Raw genomic sequence first — 16,225 nt, forward strand, 5'->3', positions numbered from 1 at the left:
ACATACATACATACACATATATCTCAAGTAAATCTAAGAATATAGCTTAAATATTTTATGTTGGAACTCAATTTCATCTTTAAAATTAAATTGATTTTCTTTCTTTGATATAGCTTTTTTATTCATAAAATTTTCCAAGTGTTACGCCATTTGACATGAATATAATACATGGAATATACTTTCTAACTGCATGCTATGAAATTATAAATATTTACTACATTGGCCTAAAGCTGTATTTGTATTTATAATGATTATTTTCTGTTAAATGAAGACTGTTGGAAATCTTTTCCTCTTATGTTTTCTCTCCTCAATTCTGTGCTTTCTCATTTTGAAGCCTACTAGAAGTATGAGGGTGCTGTGTCAGGTATGACATTCAGCCTGTTTTTAACTGATTCTATTCACTTTTGTTACATTACTATTTCTGTAATATAGCAGATAAAACTGGGATTGTTTTATAATAACATGCTTTAAAAGTATTTAAATTGAAAATTTGGGAGTAGAAATTTTATGTCATCAATAGTAAAGTATAATATTAATTAAAAGCATGATACCTATAAAATATGAGTAAAATTATTGCCTTATTTGTGCAGATTTAAAGGTAAATGATTTTCATCTTATAAATTGTTTAATTATCTTTCATTTCCCTTTTATTTTCAGGAGACTTATATTGAAATCCAAACAGAACACTTGCCCCAATTGCTGCTCAGGATGATTTCTGCTCTCACAAGCCATCTCCAGACATTGCGCTCATCTGAGCTCACAGATTCACTCAGGCTCTGCTCAAAGATCCTTAGCAAGGTTCAACCTCCTCTGCTATCTGCTGGTACTGGAGGCATGTTGCAATTTCCAAGTGGGCAGAACAACACAGTCAAGGAATGGGAAGACAAAAAGGTAATCTTAGCTATTATGTTTGGTATTAGACCTTGTATTCTTCAAAGCAAAACAATTTCTGAGTTAAATCACTGTACATCAGCATTAAAATACCAGTGATTCTTTCTTAGTTCCATGTGATGTGGCAATAGACCATATTGTAGGCTTTCTGCCATGATGCCATTTAATAGCCTATATTAATACTTTCCAATACAAATACAACGTGACATATATAATTTTAAATTTTCTGGTAGCTACATTTAAAAAGAAGTAGGTGAAATTATTTTTAATTATATTTTACTTATCCCAGTGTAGCAATACATTATTGTTTCAACTTGTAATCTGTATAAATTTGACAATATATACAAAAGTAATTTGATATAGAAAATATAAGATAGTTTACTGTCTTTAAAGTGATATAGCATATTTTCAAATGCTGTATTATTTTTTCTAATTTTTTTCCAGTACCAGGAATCAAACTCAGGAAATGCTGCATTTTTAACAGAAATACTTTTTATTGAATTTATGAAATTTCCACTTAATCAAAATTACTTACAAAGTTGTTCCAAATATGCTTAGTTTTCTGATAACTAAATTATCAATTTTTAAACTTAAATAGAATTAAAAATTCAGTTTCTCAATCAGTCTTTCCACATTTCAAGTATATGGTAGCCACATGTAGCCATATTAATATGTCTGCCATATTAAACAATGGGTCTGTATCACAACTTTTTTGGTCCTTTTCAGATACAACAAATTTTTCACATGATCTGAAATCCAGGATGTTTTTACTGTCTTCAGTCTTCTAGATGCTTAATACTGTCTTTATGAAATTGAGAATTAAACTTATAATTTTAATTATAAAATTAGTGGTCTGACACCACTAACATACCTGAACACTTACGGAAAAATCAATAATTTAAAAGCTCTTAGGCTTATAATAAAATATTTTAGTAACTATGAATGAAAGCATGCAACTGAATTGTATGATGATTACATTGACTTTAAGCAGTGTCACTATATTAAAACAAAGATTTAAAATTTTTAGAGTACATTGTTAGATTATTGTCTAAATCCTGGGTTTGTGTAATTGCCTTTTTTAAAACCCCTTTAGCTGCCTTTTTTTCCCCAGATAGGCAAAATATAATTTAGGATGACCTCATATAACTTTTCTCATCAGATATTAATCCTAAAACTTTTTTCTAAATGTATTGTTCTTCAATATGAAGTGAAATTACTGACCTTTGGGCATTGTAAATATACTTGAGGTTTAGCCTACATAAATTAAAACTTCTCTTATTTTCCTTCCAACCTGCTTATTATATGTGATACATAATATATACTAATATTAATAATTTTATATACATATATGTTTACCATTGCTGAAAATTTTATTTTCTAGTAAATTTCCCTTAAATTGTGCTCCTGAAATTTTCTTAGAAATGAAACTAAAATAGATATTAACTAGTACTGAAGTTTTAGTTTTCGTTTGAATGAAATTAATGGGAGTAGGAGAATCAAGGCCCTTGGTGTCTTTTCAATAGCATATTCAAATCTTTGAATATCTCCAATATAGTAAACCTTCAAAGACCCTCATTGGTGGTTATAGATAAGGTAAAAAGTAATAGCCACTCCTATTAAATGAATGATAATTAATGTACTCTCCTAAAATTATAATGCCATTAACCTTCGAGTGTGCCTTTTCCCTTCTGTCTCTGCTTTTCTTCTATGCCCCCAGACCATGTATATTTTTCTGTTTTTTACTGAAGTATGATGGTATTAGATGTCTGAAAATGATCATATTTAAAGGTTGAGTGTTTTCTGTTTTCTTTTTTAGAAAGTGTAAATAAAGGATTGACAATATTTTTTTAAATCTAATTTGATTCTGTGTACTTTGTGTATTTTTGTAAAATCTATGTATTGGATCTCTATGCCCAAATGCCCAAAACCTCATTTATTTCTATTTTCAAAAGAACATTGTATTATCAAATGATTATATATATTACAATATTACAATATATATTATATGTTTATCTGTGTAATATAGTCCATTGCAGTAAATATTATGTTTACAAATAAACTGGATTGTAACTGGAATTCTTTAAATTAATATCACCCATTGATGATTATTTTATTACAGAAGATTAATATAGAAATAATTTTATAGTCATAATCATAGTTTTATCATTTAAATTTATTTTTACATGATTTTTTCAAAAGAAAAAAATTATCATTCAACTTTGATAATCACCTCTAAACTTTGGAATAATATGAAAAGCTGATTACCTGTGGTGAAATAAATGTGAAGTTTAAAATTGCCTCATCTGAGCTCTTCTACTAATTCCTAAGCTTCTATAACCTTGGGCAAGTTTTGGTTTTTGTTTCATTGTGTGTGTTGCTTTTTTTTAACCTCACTGAGCCTCAGTTTTCTTATCTTTCAAATAAAATAGAAAATTAGGTAGCTTCTCAACCCTTTCTAGTTGGCCGACACATATAACAAGTGATTTCACACTTAATTATAGTTCCAATTAATGTATAAAAGAAAGTATGGAGAGAATTGTGGAAAATGGGATGACCTGACATAGGCCAAGGGCTAATGATGGCTTTCTTGAGGAAGTGAAGCCCTGGAGAAATTTGGTGGGGTGGAGGTGAGGTAGAAAAGATAGAGCATGGGGCAGAGAAGGGAGTATTTGCAACAACTGAGGCAGGAAGGAACACTGCAGATGGGGTAATAACAGCTTTGAGGGAGACAGAAGGCAGGTTTTACAGAGCCTTGTTCACTGTACTAAGGCTTTTATTCTTTATCTTAGGAGCAATGGGAAGACACTGAAGGGAAAAGGCAAGTGACATAATCAGATTTGTGTATTAGAAAAATTACTCTGGCTGCAGTGTGGAATATGGATCTGAGAAACAAAAATGGATGTGGGGAGACCTGCAGTAGTGCAGGTGAGAGGTGGTGGTATTTGTGCTAAGATGCGGGGAGTAAAGACAGAAATTGATGGGTTAGCAATATGTTTAGGAAGACAAAAAGATTTAGTAATAGATGGTAAGGATAATGAGTGATCACTAATATTTACTGAGTGTTTAACCATGTACTAGGTGCCTTATATCTACCATTATTACTTAATCCTAGTAACAACTGTAAACTTTAGGAATTTGTGTCTTCTCAATTACAGTGGTCCTCCTTATCCATAGTTTCTCTTTGCAGTTTCAGTGACCAGTGGTCAACAATGTTCCTAATATATTAAATGGAAAATTTCATGAATTTTTCATAAAATTGATGTGCTGCTCTGAGTATCACAATTAAATCTCACATCATCTTTCTTTGTCCTGCCTAATATATGAATCATCCCTTTGTCTAGTGTGTTCACACTGTATATAGTATTACCCATTAGTCATTTAGTAGCTGTCTTGGTTATCAGATGGACTGTTCTTTTGTTCAAGTAATCCTTATGCAGTAGCCTAAGACTATATCACGTGCCTACATCTTTCATCTCATTTCATGTTATCATGTAGGCATTGTTTCATGTTGCTTCATCACAAGAAGGGTGAGTACAGTACAGTTGGATGTTTTGAGAGCAAGAGCAACCACATTCATATGACTTTCATTACAATGTATTAGAATAATTGTTCTATGATTAATTTCACATTATGCCCATGTTATAAATTAAACTATCATAGGTATGTGTATATATAGGAAAAAGCTTAGTATAAATAAGGTTCAGTACTATCCATACTATCAAACATCACTAGGGGTCCTGCACCATATACCCCATGGATGGGGGCACCTACTGTATACAAATAGAAAACTGAGGTTTGGAGAGGTTAAATAACTTGCCAAGCTTACATAGAGAACAGTAGAGCTCCGGCTTACTTGGCACCCACACCCTTAACCACTGTACTGATGTGGGAGAAATGCGGAAGGGGAGGAGAGGTGATGAAGGTGCCAAGAAGATCCCTAGGTCTCTGCTAACCAGCTTTGATACATGGTAGTGTCATTCATTGAAACAAGGGACCTTAGGTAAGGTCCAGCTTTGGGCAGCAAAGCATTTAGTTAATGTATTAATAAAATCACTTTTCATAATCTTATTTGAGTTATACCCTGACCCAGTTACCCAAGGAATGTGTGATATGCACATCTTTGTTTATTTAAACTGTGACAATAAATATCCTTAATGACTGTTCTTATCCTTTTTACCAAGGGAAAGTTTAATACATTCCAGTCCTACTCTAGGAACTGGTTTATTTGTATTGTAATTAATTGTTGCCCTTTAAATTACAGTACTGCTTATCTACCTACTACCTAATACAGTGTCTACCACATATGAATTTAGTTACTATTTTGTAAAAGAATGTAAGATCAATAGCAAACATTGAACTTGTACTTTGTATATTTTAACCAAAGTTTACATGCATGTGGTTCTGAACAGATAACCTATTGATTTTATTCCTAGTTTTTAAAATGTCATTTTTTAATCTTATATGTCTCTCTCTCTGAATGTTTTCAACATTAGGAAAGTGATTTTATTAAATAGATGAAATAAATTGTTAGACATTTGAAAATAATACATATCCTAAAGATCTTAACCTTGTGTGTGTGTATAAATGATGAATGATAAATACTTGGTAAATGCATAAATGTATATTCATAAGAATCACATTAATATCTGCTTATCATAAACATGAATGAATGTATGAACTCTTTTCAAATTCAACAGAATGTAAACTAATCTGTCTATAATCTGATCTAAAACTTCCCTAAAAAGATGACCATTTCTACTTCCTAATACGTATATATGTATGTACTCAACCTTTTGCTTTTTTAAAAATCTGTCAGGTAGCATCAGTTTCTCTGGAAAATCCTACTGATGTGTTTGAAGATGGAGAAAACCCACCAAGTAGTCAATCATCAGAAAGTGGCTTCACTGAGTTTATACAGTATCAAGCAGACCGAACTGATGACATTGACAGAGAAATGAATGAAGGGCAGGGGGCAACTGCCATCCCAATTGGTAGCACGTCCTCTGAGACAGAAACAGCATCTACTGTGGGATCTGAGGAAACCATTGTCCAGCCCCCTTCCACGTTCACACAGGGGACAGCAACCCGAAGTGGGAAGACAGCCCAAAAGACTGCAATGCAGTGCTGCTTGGAGTATGTTCAACAGTTTCTTACCCGACTCATCAACCTCTATATCGTTCAGAGTAACTCTTTTTCTCATGCATTGGCTACAGAGCATCAAGGGGATCTCAGTCCAATGCAAGGAGGCACTTCAAAATGGGACAGGGATTCACAAGGAGATGTAAAAGAGAGTAACATATGTAAACAAAAAACTTCAAAAGAATACCTTTCTGCCTTCCTTGCTGCCTGCCAGCTCTTCCTAGAGTGCTCAAGTTTCCCAGTTTATATTGCTGAGGGGAACCATACATCAGAATTAAGTTCTGAAAAAGTAGAGAGTGGTAAGATCATCTCTGTTTTGTTTATATTGGGATATTTATGTAGAATGTTCTGTTTTAAAGATGCAGATATTAAAAACTGGATTTTTAGCCTAGTTTTAATTTTAACTGTCATTTTGACTAGAATTACTTGAATTAAATAACCATGGAGAAATTGCTGTTAGAAGACTGACTTTGATGACTTTCACAGTTTGGTTACAAGTCTAGAGAAATGAAATATAACATTAAATCCGCTGGTTTCCTTTATTATAACAGCATCATATGTGTTTACCTTTATTTAAATTGTTCTGTATATATATATGGAGTGCAGTGAGTGCTCGATAACATTTGTTGATAAATAAACTTTTTAGTACAGGAAAAGAGATGTAAGACTTGGCATAAGAGAAATGTATACTGAAAAAAGTTTATGAAATTCTCTTTGCTATTTTCTTAAAGTTCTAAACTAAAAGGGAAACCATGATTTTGTTAACAAATCATTGTCTAAAGGAATGAAGTAGAGTTTGCAAAAAAAAATTAACTTACAATGTATGTAAAGTGTTTCATATAGTGAGCACTGATTACTTTCCTCTTTTGTTTCAGACTGTGAGCATGTACAGCCTCCACAGTGGCTCCAGACTCTGATGAATGCTTGCAGCCAAGCAAGTGATTTCAGTGTTCAGAGTGTTGCTGTTTCATTAGTCATGGACCTCGTGGGACTGACTCAATCTGTGGCCATGGTCACTGGGGAGAACATTAATAGCATGGAGTCTGCACAACCGTTAAGTCCAAACCAGGGAAGAGTTGCCGTGGTTATTAGACCCCCCCTCACTCAAGGCAATCTGAGATACATAGCTGAGAAGACTGAATTTTTTAAGGTAAATTCTAAGTATTAGTATTATTGTGCCCCTCTAGATATTTCCTCCTGCTAGATTCAGCTTGATTACTATAATGTTGTGGTTGTGAACATCCCAAAGATTTTTACATTGTATTAATACTGTCACAGATCTGGTACTGTGTTTACACATGTAGCTCCAAAACATATATGATTTATTTTATAAATTCTTTGCGCTGGGGGTATAGCTCAGTGGTAGAGTACTTGCCTAGCATGAATCAGCTCCTGGGTTTAATCCCCAGCACATGCAACAAGCATGCAAATTTTTAAAAAGTACAATAGTTCAGATATTTGGATATGAATTACATTTCACTCTGTAATATATAATCAAAAATTAAATTATATTCAACTTGGGATTTTTATCCTATTAAAGTTGATGTATTCTAGCATTATTTTATTATCACTAAAATAGTGAAACAGGTTTTGTCTGGACCGTGTAGAACATTCTTATTACATTTCTAATGTTAAAAAGAAATAATATTTAAGGATCATCCTGAATGTTTGAGTTCTTATGTGACCAGAAATAGAGAAGTCCAAGGCTTTACTTTTAAATCTCACACCAGTGGTATGGTGAAGTTTCATGTCTGGCAGTCAGAGACCATGTATTAGTTTGTACTTAATAGAATATGTTTGTTAAATAAACTTTTAGGCATGGTTTTATAACAATCACTTTTATATCTTTTTCTACAGCATGTAGCTTTGACTTTGTGGGACCAACTAGGAGATGGGACACCTCAGCACCACCAGAAGAGTGTGGAACTATTTTATCAATTACATAACTTAGTCCCTTCTTCTAGCATCTGTGAAGATGTTATAAGTCAGCAGCTAACACATAAAGACAAGGTAAATTCTCCTTTTCTCATCCTGTGTATACAGTATGCACACATTATACTAAGAGGTAAATTAAGAAAACTCTAGGAAAATTATTCAATCAAATACATGGATAAGAAATAATATAGCTTTGTTCAGAGTGATATTAGTATCTTTAAATATCTTATTCTGATCCTTCTACAGGGAGTTCTTTATAAAAACATCAATAATATAAAAAATGAAATAATCCAAAATCAAATGCTGGATTTCTTTCTTGGTTTAGGACATCAGTATAGGTAATGTTTTTCTCGGTTATTTAGAGAAGAATAAGTGTCTTCAGTTATGAAAGTGATATATATATATTAACTGTAATACATGTGAGGTGAAATAATGTGGGTTTTACATTTATAAGTTTTATTTTAGCTGTTTATGTACCAATATGTGAGATTATATTTGCCTTGTAAATATATCCAAAATAGAAGTCATGCATTCTAACATATATCAAGTGATACATAAGTTAGTTATGATACCTGAGTTATAGGTAGGCCGGAAAGAGGCAAATTATTTTGATTGATGTCTTCAGGGCAATTTAGAGAAGTTTGTGGTCTTGAAAGTCGTCATGTTGAGTAAATAAAAGATTTAGCAGAGGGGAAAGTGATGAATAAAGGAGTAAATGAGAGGAATAAAAAGTGTTACAATTCTATATCTGCTTCACCATATTCTTTCAAAATTATTCAGATATAAAATCTTAAATCCTGGGGTTGTTTTTTGAGATCATATCTCACTGAGCTGCCCAGGCTCTTCTCAGATGTGATCTTACCTTGGCCTCCTGAATAGTTCTGTACTATCAGCAAAATCCTGCATTTTAACAGTTTGTGTTTTTACATTAAATATAAATCCAGGACAAATTATTTAATAGTCTTTACTTGTGTCACATTTCACTTTTAAAGAAATACTTCTAAGCTCATATATATACAATATATATGTATGTATATTTATCTCCATGAATGTTTTCTGTTAATGTATAAGCACAGGCTTCATAAGAATAGCATTTAATAAACCCACAGAAGAAGCAAACCCTTTTCTAACTTATATGCAGTTTAAACAGTTGCAATCTGGTTTCTTCTTATGGCTTTTGTTTCTGGGACTCCACAAGTCCCTTTGATTTTACTAAAATCACTTTATATTTTTAAGAGAGAATAAAATAACTTAATCTCCCATGTTCCTCTTCAGAAAATAAGAATGGAAGCACATGCAAAGTTTGCAGTTCTTTGGCATCTAACAAGGGATCTCCACATAAATAAGTCATCTTTTGCACGCTCTTTTGACAGGTCGGTTATATTTTATATTCAGATGTTATGGTCAGATAGGTTATTGTCTCTTAGTCATCTGTCTAGTTGACCCGGGTAAGAGATAGAAATTTACAAATTTTTGAAGATTTTTTTTTAAAAAGTCTGAGCTATATTAATTTGCATGAAAGTCCCATTTATCCATCAGATTTTCCTTTCCTAGCTCAAGAGTACCCAAGTGTCCCTTCCTTTCATTGGAGCATGATTCATCGTCCCTACTATGTACCAGGTATCATTTTCACTGCTGGGAATACAGCGCTTGATACAGCCATTCTTGATGCTATATTCATATACAATGAAACTGCATGTAAACACTGTGTTTTTAAGTGTTTCTCAAGCAATTATTTTTGGTCTTATGCTTGAACTGGACTTACTAAAGTCTATAATTATGTGCTCACTTAGACAGCACATATACTGAAATCTATAATTGAAAGCACTGGCATACATACCCCTTTAATAGAATTAGAGAACCTGTAGTACTAAAAAGTAGTTTTTCTTTTTGCCTAGTTTTGAAATCTACTTAAATAAGTCATACTTTGAATATAAAATTTGCATTATCTTCTAAGGAACTGCCATTTATTGGTATACTCACATATTGTCAAAATATAGCACTCACATCAGGTCTCATAGAAGTAGCCACAAATTAACTATCGTTAAAGCCCATTTTAGGATCAGATGCATGCTCTACTGGACATTATATTTCAGCTGATGATTTTTTAGCCAGCATCACCATTTTTAATTTGTCTGCTATTGAAGCATACGTTAAACCCCTGCAATGAACTAGACCCTGAGCTAGGTACTGAACAAATAACCATTTCTAATTTGACAGTCATCCTACCTCATCTTACAAGCAAAGCATTGGAAGCCCAGAGAAGTTAAGTTGTTTGCCAAAGACCACATACCATATTTGCATCTTTACTTTTCTAACTCCAAACTATACCTCCATACTTTTCACAGATCTTTCCTTGAATTAAGCAGATAGCTTTGACTTTGGAAGAGAATGAGAGGAGAGTATCACTGATCAGCATGGAAATCATGTTGATTTGCAGTAGCTTCAATATTTGATAAACTGAAACAAAACTAAATAAGTTTTTTCCTATTCTTTATTTTTCATTTTATAAAAGTAATGTAGGCTTGTGTACACAGAAGTATATAAAAAGGGAAGAATTATTTTCTCCTTTTTCATTGTATCTGTTAAGATATAATACTCTGGAAAAAATTTTTCTGAAAGCATAATTACCTTAAAATAGTAAAATACTTAATAGTTAATGAAAAGCAATTTATAATAGTAATTGAAGAAAATTATAGTGTTATAATTAAAGGTGTTTTGTTCTTTAATTATTGATGTTTACTTTAGGTCGTTATTCATCATGTTGGATAGCCTTAACAGTCTCGATGGTTCTACTAGCTCTATGGGTCAAGCCTGGCTGAACCAAGTCCTTCAAAGGCATGATATCGCAAGAGTTTTAGAACCATTGCTATTGCTCTTGCTTCATCCAAAAACTCAGAGAGTTTCAGTGCAGCGTGTACAAGCAGAACGTTACTGGAATAAGATTCCCTGTTATCCAGGAGAGGAGAGTGATAAGCATTTCATGCAAAATTTTGCCTGCAGCAATGGTAAATATCACCTGGAAGTAGAATGCCTCTATTAGAATTAAATTATTAAAACAAAATGAGGTGTAAACACAGCACTGATTGGCAAAGAATTGCATGTGTGATTTTCTCTGTGGCTTATTTCCTTTTCATGCATTAGCAGTGCAGTGTGGATGATGTCATAATGTGCTTCATTGATGACCTTAGAATTCTGAGGATCTCTTTTTTCAGTTAACTTTCTCAGCAGGGCAATCAGCCACAGCTGTGGTCAGAGATGTTTTATAATTTTGGTGAAAATATCTTAACATATTTAGCAATCCTCATCCTGCAACAGGTCTGCAGATACTACACTGGGAATTTATAATAACCCTGTAATGCACATTTTATTTGATTTTTTTCACTTTCTATAAAATAGGAATAATAATATTCACCATGCAAGGCTTTGTTATGTACTTTAAATGTAGTCATTAAATGTGACATGCTTGATAAATATTTGATATTCTGGCTGGGGATTTAGCTTAGCGGTTCCAGTGCCTGCCTCAGAAGCATAAGGACCTGAGTTCAATCCCCAGTACAAAACAAAAAACAAAAAACAAAACGATATTCTTACAACATCCACACTTTACAAACTCTTGCGTGATGGCCTCGATACAATGATAATGGCCCTTTATTATATTTAAGGAACAAATGACTCACATGTCTTATTTATATCCCTTGACAAATAACCTCATGAGGTCAGTAATAAAAAGGTAATTTTACCAAGCAGACTGCTGATGTTCAGGAGAACTATGGTTTTCTCAAAGTCTCATGGCTGGTAAATGACGAGGCTGGAACCAAACCACCATATTTCTGCTCTATCTCTAGTGTTTTTCTATAAGGCTTTTGTTCCTTCCTCAGGTTTCCTTTACACCACTTAGTATGGATAATCTATGAACTTACTGTACTCAGCTTATTGCCAGAATATCCTGGCGGTAGCCCTTTATCTGCCCCAGACCCTGTCTGGTGAATTCTACTTCTTCTCTGAGCTCCATCTCAGACCTTCCTGTCATATCATGAATTTGATAGCATTTGGTTTGTATTACTGATATGGCACTGAGCCTTCCAACTTCTCCCAAAGAATGCCATCAATACTGCATGCTGCCAAAAAAAGTACAGAAGTAGGTGACTGTATTGGCGGTTTCCTGCTAATTTTAACATACTCACTACAGGGCCATAATTTTTATTTCTCACTGTTGGATGGCTCTGAACTATAGGTGGTACAAACCTCCTGATGGGACAGTCATAGGTGTACCACCCATAGTTCAAGCCAGCCAAAACATGTTGAACTTCTTAAAGAGGAACAATGATATGTCTCCTTATTTTTTTCAGGTTATAGTCTTACAGGTACTAGATAATTCATTAATCTTCATTGAGTTTTACTAAAATCAAGATAATTGTCTTTTTATATATTTGCCTATATATTAAAATGTTTGGATTCTTTGAAACAATGTAAGAAAAGGACAGTATACAGGGAGGAAAAAAAAGTTCAACCTGTTGTAAAAAGAATGTCTTTTTTTAGGAAAAGACAATTTTTATATTTTGTCTGTTAAATATACTGTTATATTCTTAATGGTCATTTTATCATTTTCTGACTCAAAGTCTAAAATGATAAAATAAGAAAATGTGAGTAGGTGATTAAAGTGATTAAAAATTTTGCATTCAATTTACCTTTCCACATTTCAATTATTTTAATACATTTTGGGTTTTTTTTTCCCCTCTTTTACTATTTTTGTCATATGCCAGTAAATCAACTGCAGCTCATTACATCAAAAGGAAATGGTGAAAAGCCACTTACCATGGATGAAATAGAGAACTTCAGTCTCACTGTTAATCCATTGAGTGATAGACTTTCCCTCCTAAGTACCAGCAGTGAAACAATTCCAATGGTTTTTTCTGATTTTGATCTTCCAGACCAACAAATAGAAATTCTTCAGAGTTCTGACTCTGGATGTTCACAGTCCTCTGCTGGGGACAACTTGAGTTATGAAATTGATCCTGAAAATGTGAATGCCCAGGAGGACTCTCACATGCCAAAAGCAAGGTCCCCAGATGATGATGTTCAACAGGTAGTGTTTGACCTGATATGTAAAGTTGTAAGCGACCTTGAAGCAGAATCTGCATCAATTACATCTGAATTAGAAGTTGAAATTCTGCCTCCAAACGGTGGTGATTTATATCTAAATGAAGAGGCAATTAAAAATGAAGATCAGTCCACTCAGCAAAGCCAAAGTTCTTTGCTAAGTAATGACAGTCCTCAATTTCTGTCTGTGTCTGCAGAGGAATGCCATGAGTATTTCTTGGCAAATGGAATTTCCAGAAATAGCTCTTCACCTTGTATTACAGGAAGCACACAGACTCTCCAGGATTCTTCTGTTGCCTCCACAGAAACCAAATCTAGACAAAGGAGTCACAGTAGTATTCAGTTGAGCTTCAAAGAAAAGTTATCAGAAAAGGTCTCAGAGAAAGAAACAATTGTTAAGGAATCAGGTAAACAACCAGGAGCAAAACCGAAAGTAAAACTTGCCAGGAAAAAGGATGATGACAAGAAAAAACCATCAAATGAAAAACTAAAACAAACCAGTGTATTCTTCAGTGATGGTCTGGATTTAGAGAATTGGTACAGCTGTGGAGAAGGAGAAATTTCTGAAATTGAAAGTGACTTGGGCTCTCCAGGATCACGGAAATCTCCCAATTTCAATATCCATCCTCTTTATCAACATGTGCTCCTATATCTCCAGTTGTACGATTCATCAAGGACTCTATATGCTTTCTCTGCCATCAAAGCCATCTTAAAAACTAACCCTATTGCTTTTGTAAATGCCATTTCAACCACTAGTGTAAATAATGTGTATACACCTCAGTTGTCTCTGCTTCAGAATCTATTGGCCAGACACCGGATCTCTGTTATGGGCAAAGACTTTTATAGTCACATTCCACTGGACTCCAATCATAACTTTCGGAGTTCTATGTATATAGAAATTCTTATTTCCCTCTGTTTATATTACGTGCGTAGCCATTATCCAACTCATGTCAAGGTCACTGCCCAGGATTTAATAGGCAATCGAAACATGCAGATGATGAGCATAGAAATTTTGACTCTCCTCTTTACTGAGCTGGCAAAAGTAATCGAAAACTCCACAAAAGGTTTCCCAAGTTTTATCTCTGATATGTTATCAAAATGCAAAGTTCAGAAAGTGATTCTTCATTGTTTGCTGTCATCTATCTTCAGTGCACAAAAATGGCATACTGAAAAAATGGCAGGTAAGAACTTGGTTGCTGTGGAGGAAGGCTTCTCAGAGGACAGCCTTATCAATTTCTCAGAAGATGAATTCGACAATGGCAGCACACTTCAGTCACAACTACTTAGGGTGCTTCAGAGGCTGATTGTTCTAGAACATCGAGTAATGACCATTCCCGAAGAGAATGAAACAGGTTTTGATTTTGTTGTAACTGACCTGGAACACATCAGTCCCCATCAACCCATGACTTCTCTTCAGTATTTGCAGGCTCAGCCAATTACATGTCAAGGCATGTTCCTCTGTGCAGTGATACGAGCTTTGCATCAACACTGTGTGTGTAAGATGCACCCACAGTGGATTGGTTTAATCACATCTACTCTGCCTTACATGGGAAAAGTCCTACAGAGAGTGGTTGTCTCTGTGACACTACAACTGTGCAGAAATTTGGACAATCTTATTCAGCAGTACAAATATGAAACAGGATTATCTGATAGTAGGTAAGGTTTTTTTTTTAACTTTGTTGTCATCGACATTTTTCATATATATGACTCTGCTTAAATGTCCAAAAAGTCACAGGTAGGCCTGAGGACCTTTAGTGGAAAAATACGTGTTTAGCATGCATTGAAATTCTAATCCCCAGAACCACACACACTCAAAAAGTAAATTAGTGGTTTTCAGTAGTTCATAATTAGCATGTTAATGTATTTTTTTTCAGAGTATATGGTTTATTATCCATATGTAGATTCAGATGAAATTTTGCCTTGATAAGCTTCATGGAAATTCTTTTCAATGATTACTCTCACATTTCAGTAGCACTGTATACATTTTATGGCTCAAGTTCTATAAGCGAATATTTTAATATTTGTAGGCTAATTTTACTTTCAATCATTTTAAGCTAAGCCACAAAATCTACAGTGGAATGATTTATGTTCAGGACACTCTGCTAGGTTCTGTGTGTGAGGAACAGAAGTGTTATGTCAATATTTGCTTAATATATGAATATTTGTTTCAACTGAAAGTAGCACATACATTTTAAAAAATATTTTAGCAAGATACTTTTTCTTCTATTATAAAAGTAATCTTACAGATTCTGGTTATATTGACTTTTACTTCTCAATCAGTTTTAGTAAGTGTTTTAGAGCTAAAGTAATAAAGCACCCAAAATTGAGTGGCTTAAAACAATAGAAACTGTCTTGTGATTCTAGAGTCCAGAAGTCCAAAATAAAGGTGTCAGCAGAGCCATGCTACCTCTAAAACTGTAGGGATTTCCTTCCTTGTCTCTGTCTAGCTTCCAGTCCTTTATTAGCCATCTCTAGCCTTGTAGTTGCATAACTAACCTTTGCCTGGCCTCACATGCCATAGCATGTTATTTTCATGAAGAAGAAAATTCAGCTTAAGAAAGAGTATCAAAGAATATAGAATAGAAGAGGGAAAGAATACTTAAGCCTTTTCCCTCCCAAGGGCTGAAATTAATTTAGAAGATTGTGTTAGTCAGATTTCTTGATGCTGTGACAAAGTACCTGACACCCATAGCATAAACGCGAAGAGGCTTATTGTGCGTCAAGTTTTGAAAGAATTAATCCATACTGGCTGGCTCCAAGAAACAGAGATAGTGGAAGACCGTAGCTGCTTGTTTGATGATAGCCAAGAAGCACAGCACAGGGGAAAAGTACCAGCAAGAGATGAGCCTTCCAAAGGCACTTCCCCATTGGCCTGCCTCCAACCTGGCCCCATCTCCCAGTACCATATTGATCTTATGAACATGAGTGGATTAATCCACTAATGAGTATAGTGCCCTTATGATCCAGTTATCCAGGAGTCTGAATCCAGTCAAGCTGACAAGATTAAGTGGCCCCGTGGTTGTCTTGACTTAGCTGGAAGAAGTAATAGAAAGTTCTGCGAAGGGTTTTCCTACTTTTACCTCTTACCCCCCTAAGTGCAAATTAATTTGAAACTGAAATTTACAAGTAATTCTGTTTTCACCTAATTTTGCTTCTT

At 34.0% G+C, this 16,225-nt stretch overlaps 1 protein-coding gene across 12 annotated transcripts in view; it reads left to right on the forward strand.

The window, feature by feature from the left end:
* Positions 1-16,225, forward strand: part of Dop1a (DOP1 leucine zipper like protein A) — an 89,273-nt gene that overhangs the window by 43,489 nt on the left and 29,559 nt on the right. For 6 of the 12 annotated variants that reach the window (XM_010631136.3, XM_010631135.3, XM_033763356.1 and 3 more), the window contains 9 exons: positions 335-364; positions 658-891; positions 5,708-6,329; positions 6,906-7,180; positions 7,888-8,040; positions 9,241-9,338; positions 9,520-9,585; positions 10,714-10,973; positions 12,732-14,724. In XM_010631136.3, coding sequence (XP_010629438.1) covers positions 335-364; positions 658-891; positions 5,708-6,329; positions 6,906-7,180; positions 7,888-8,040; positions 9,241-9,338; positions 9,520-9,585; positions 10,714-10,973; positions 12,732-14,724 — 3,731 coding nt within the window. The remainder of the gene's footprint in view (positions 1-334; positions 365-657; positions 892-5,707; positions 6,330-6,905; positions 7,181-7,887; positions 8,041-9,240; positions 9,339-9,519; positions 9,586-10,713; positions 10,974-12,731; positions 14,725-16,225) is intronic. The other 6 variants (XM_033763357.1, XM_033763362.1, XM_033763361.1 and 3 more) reach the window with 3 other exon arrangements.

The sequence above is a fragment of the Fukomys damarensis genome, unplaced genomic scaffold, assembly GCF_012274545.1.
Source record: "Fukomys damarensis isolate Sample0158 unplaced genomic scaffold, DMR_v1.0_HiC HiC_scaffold_14, whole genome shotgun sequence".
NCBI classification, from domain to species: Eukaryota; Metazoa; Chordata; class Mammalia; order Rodentia; family Bathyergidae; genus Fukomys; species Fukomys damarensis.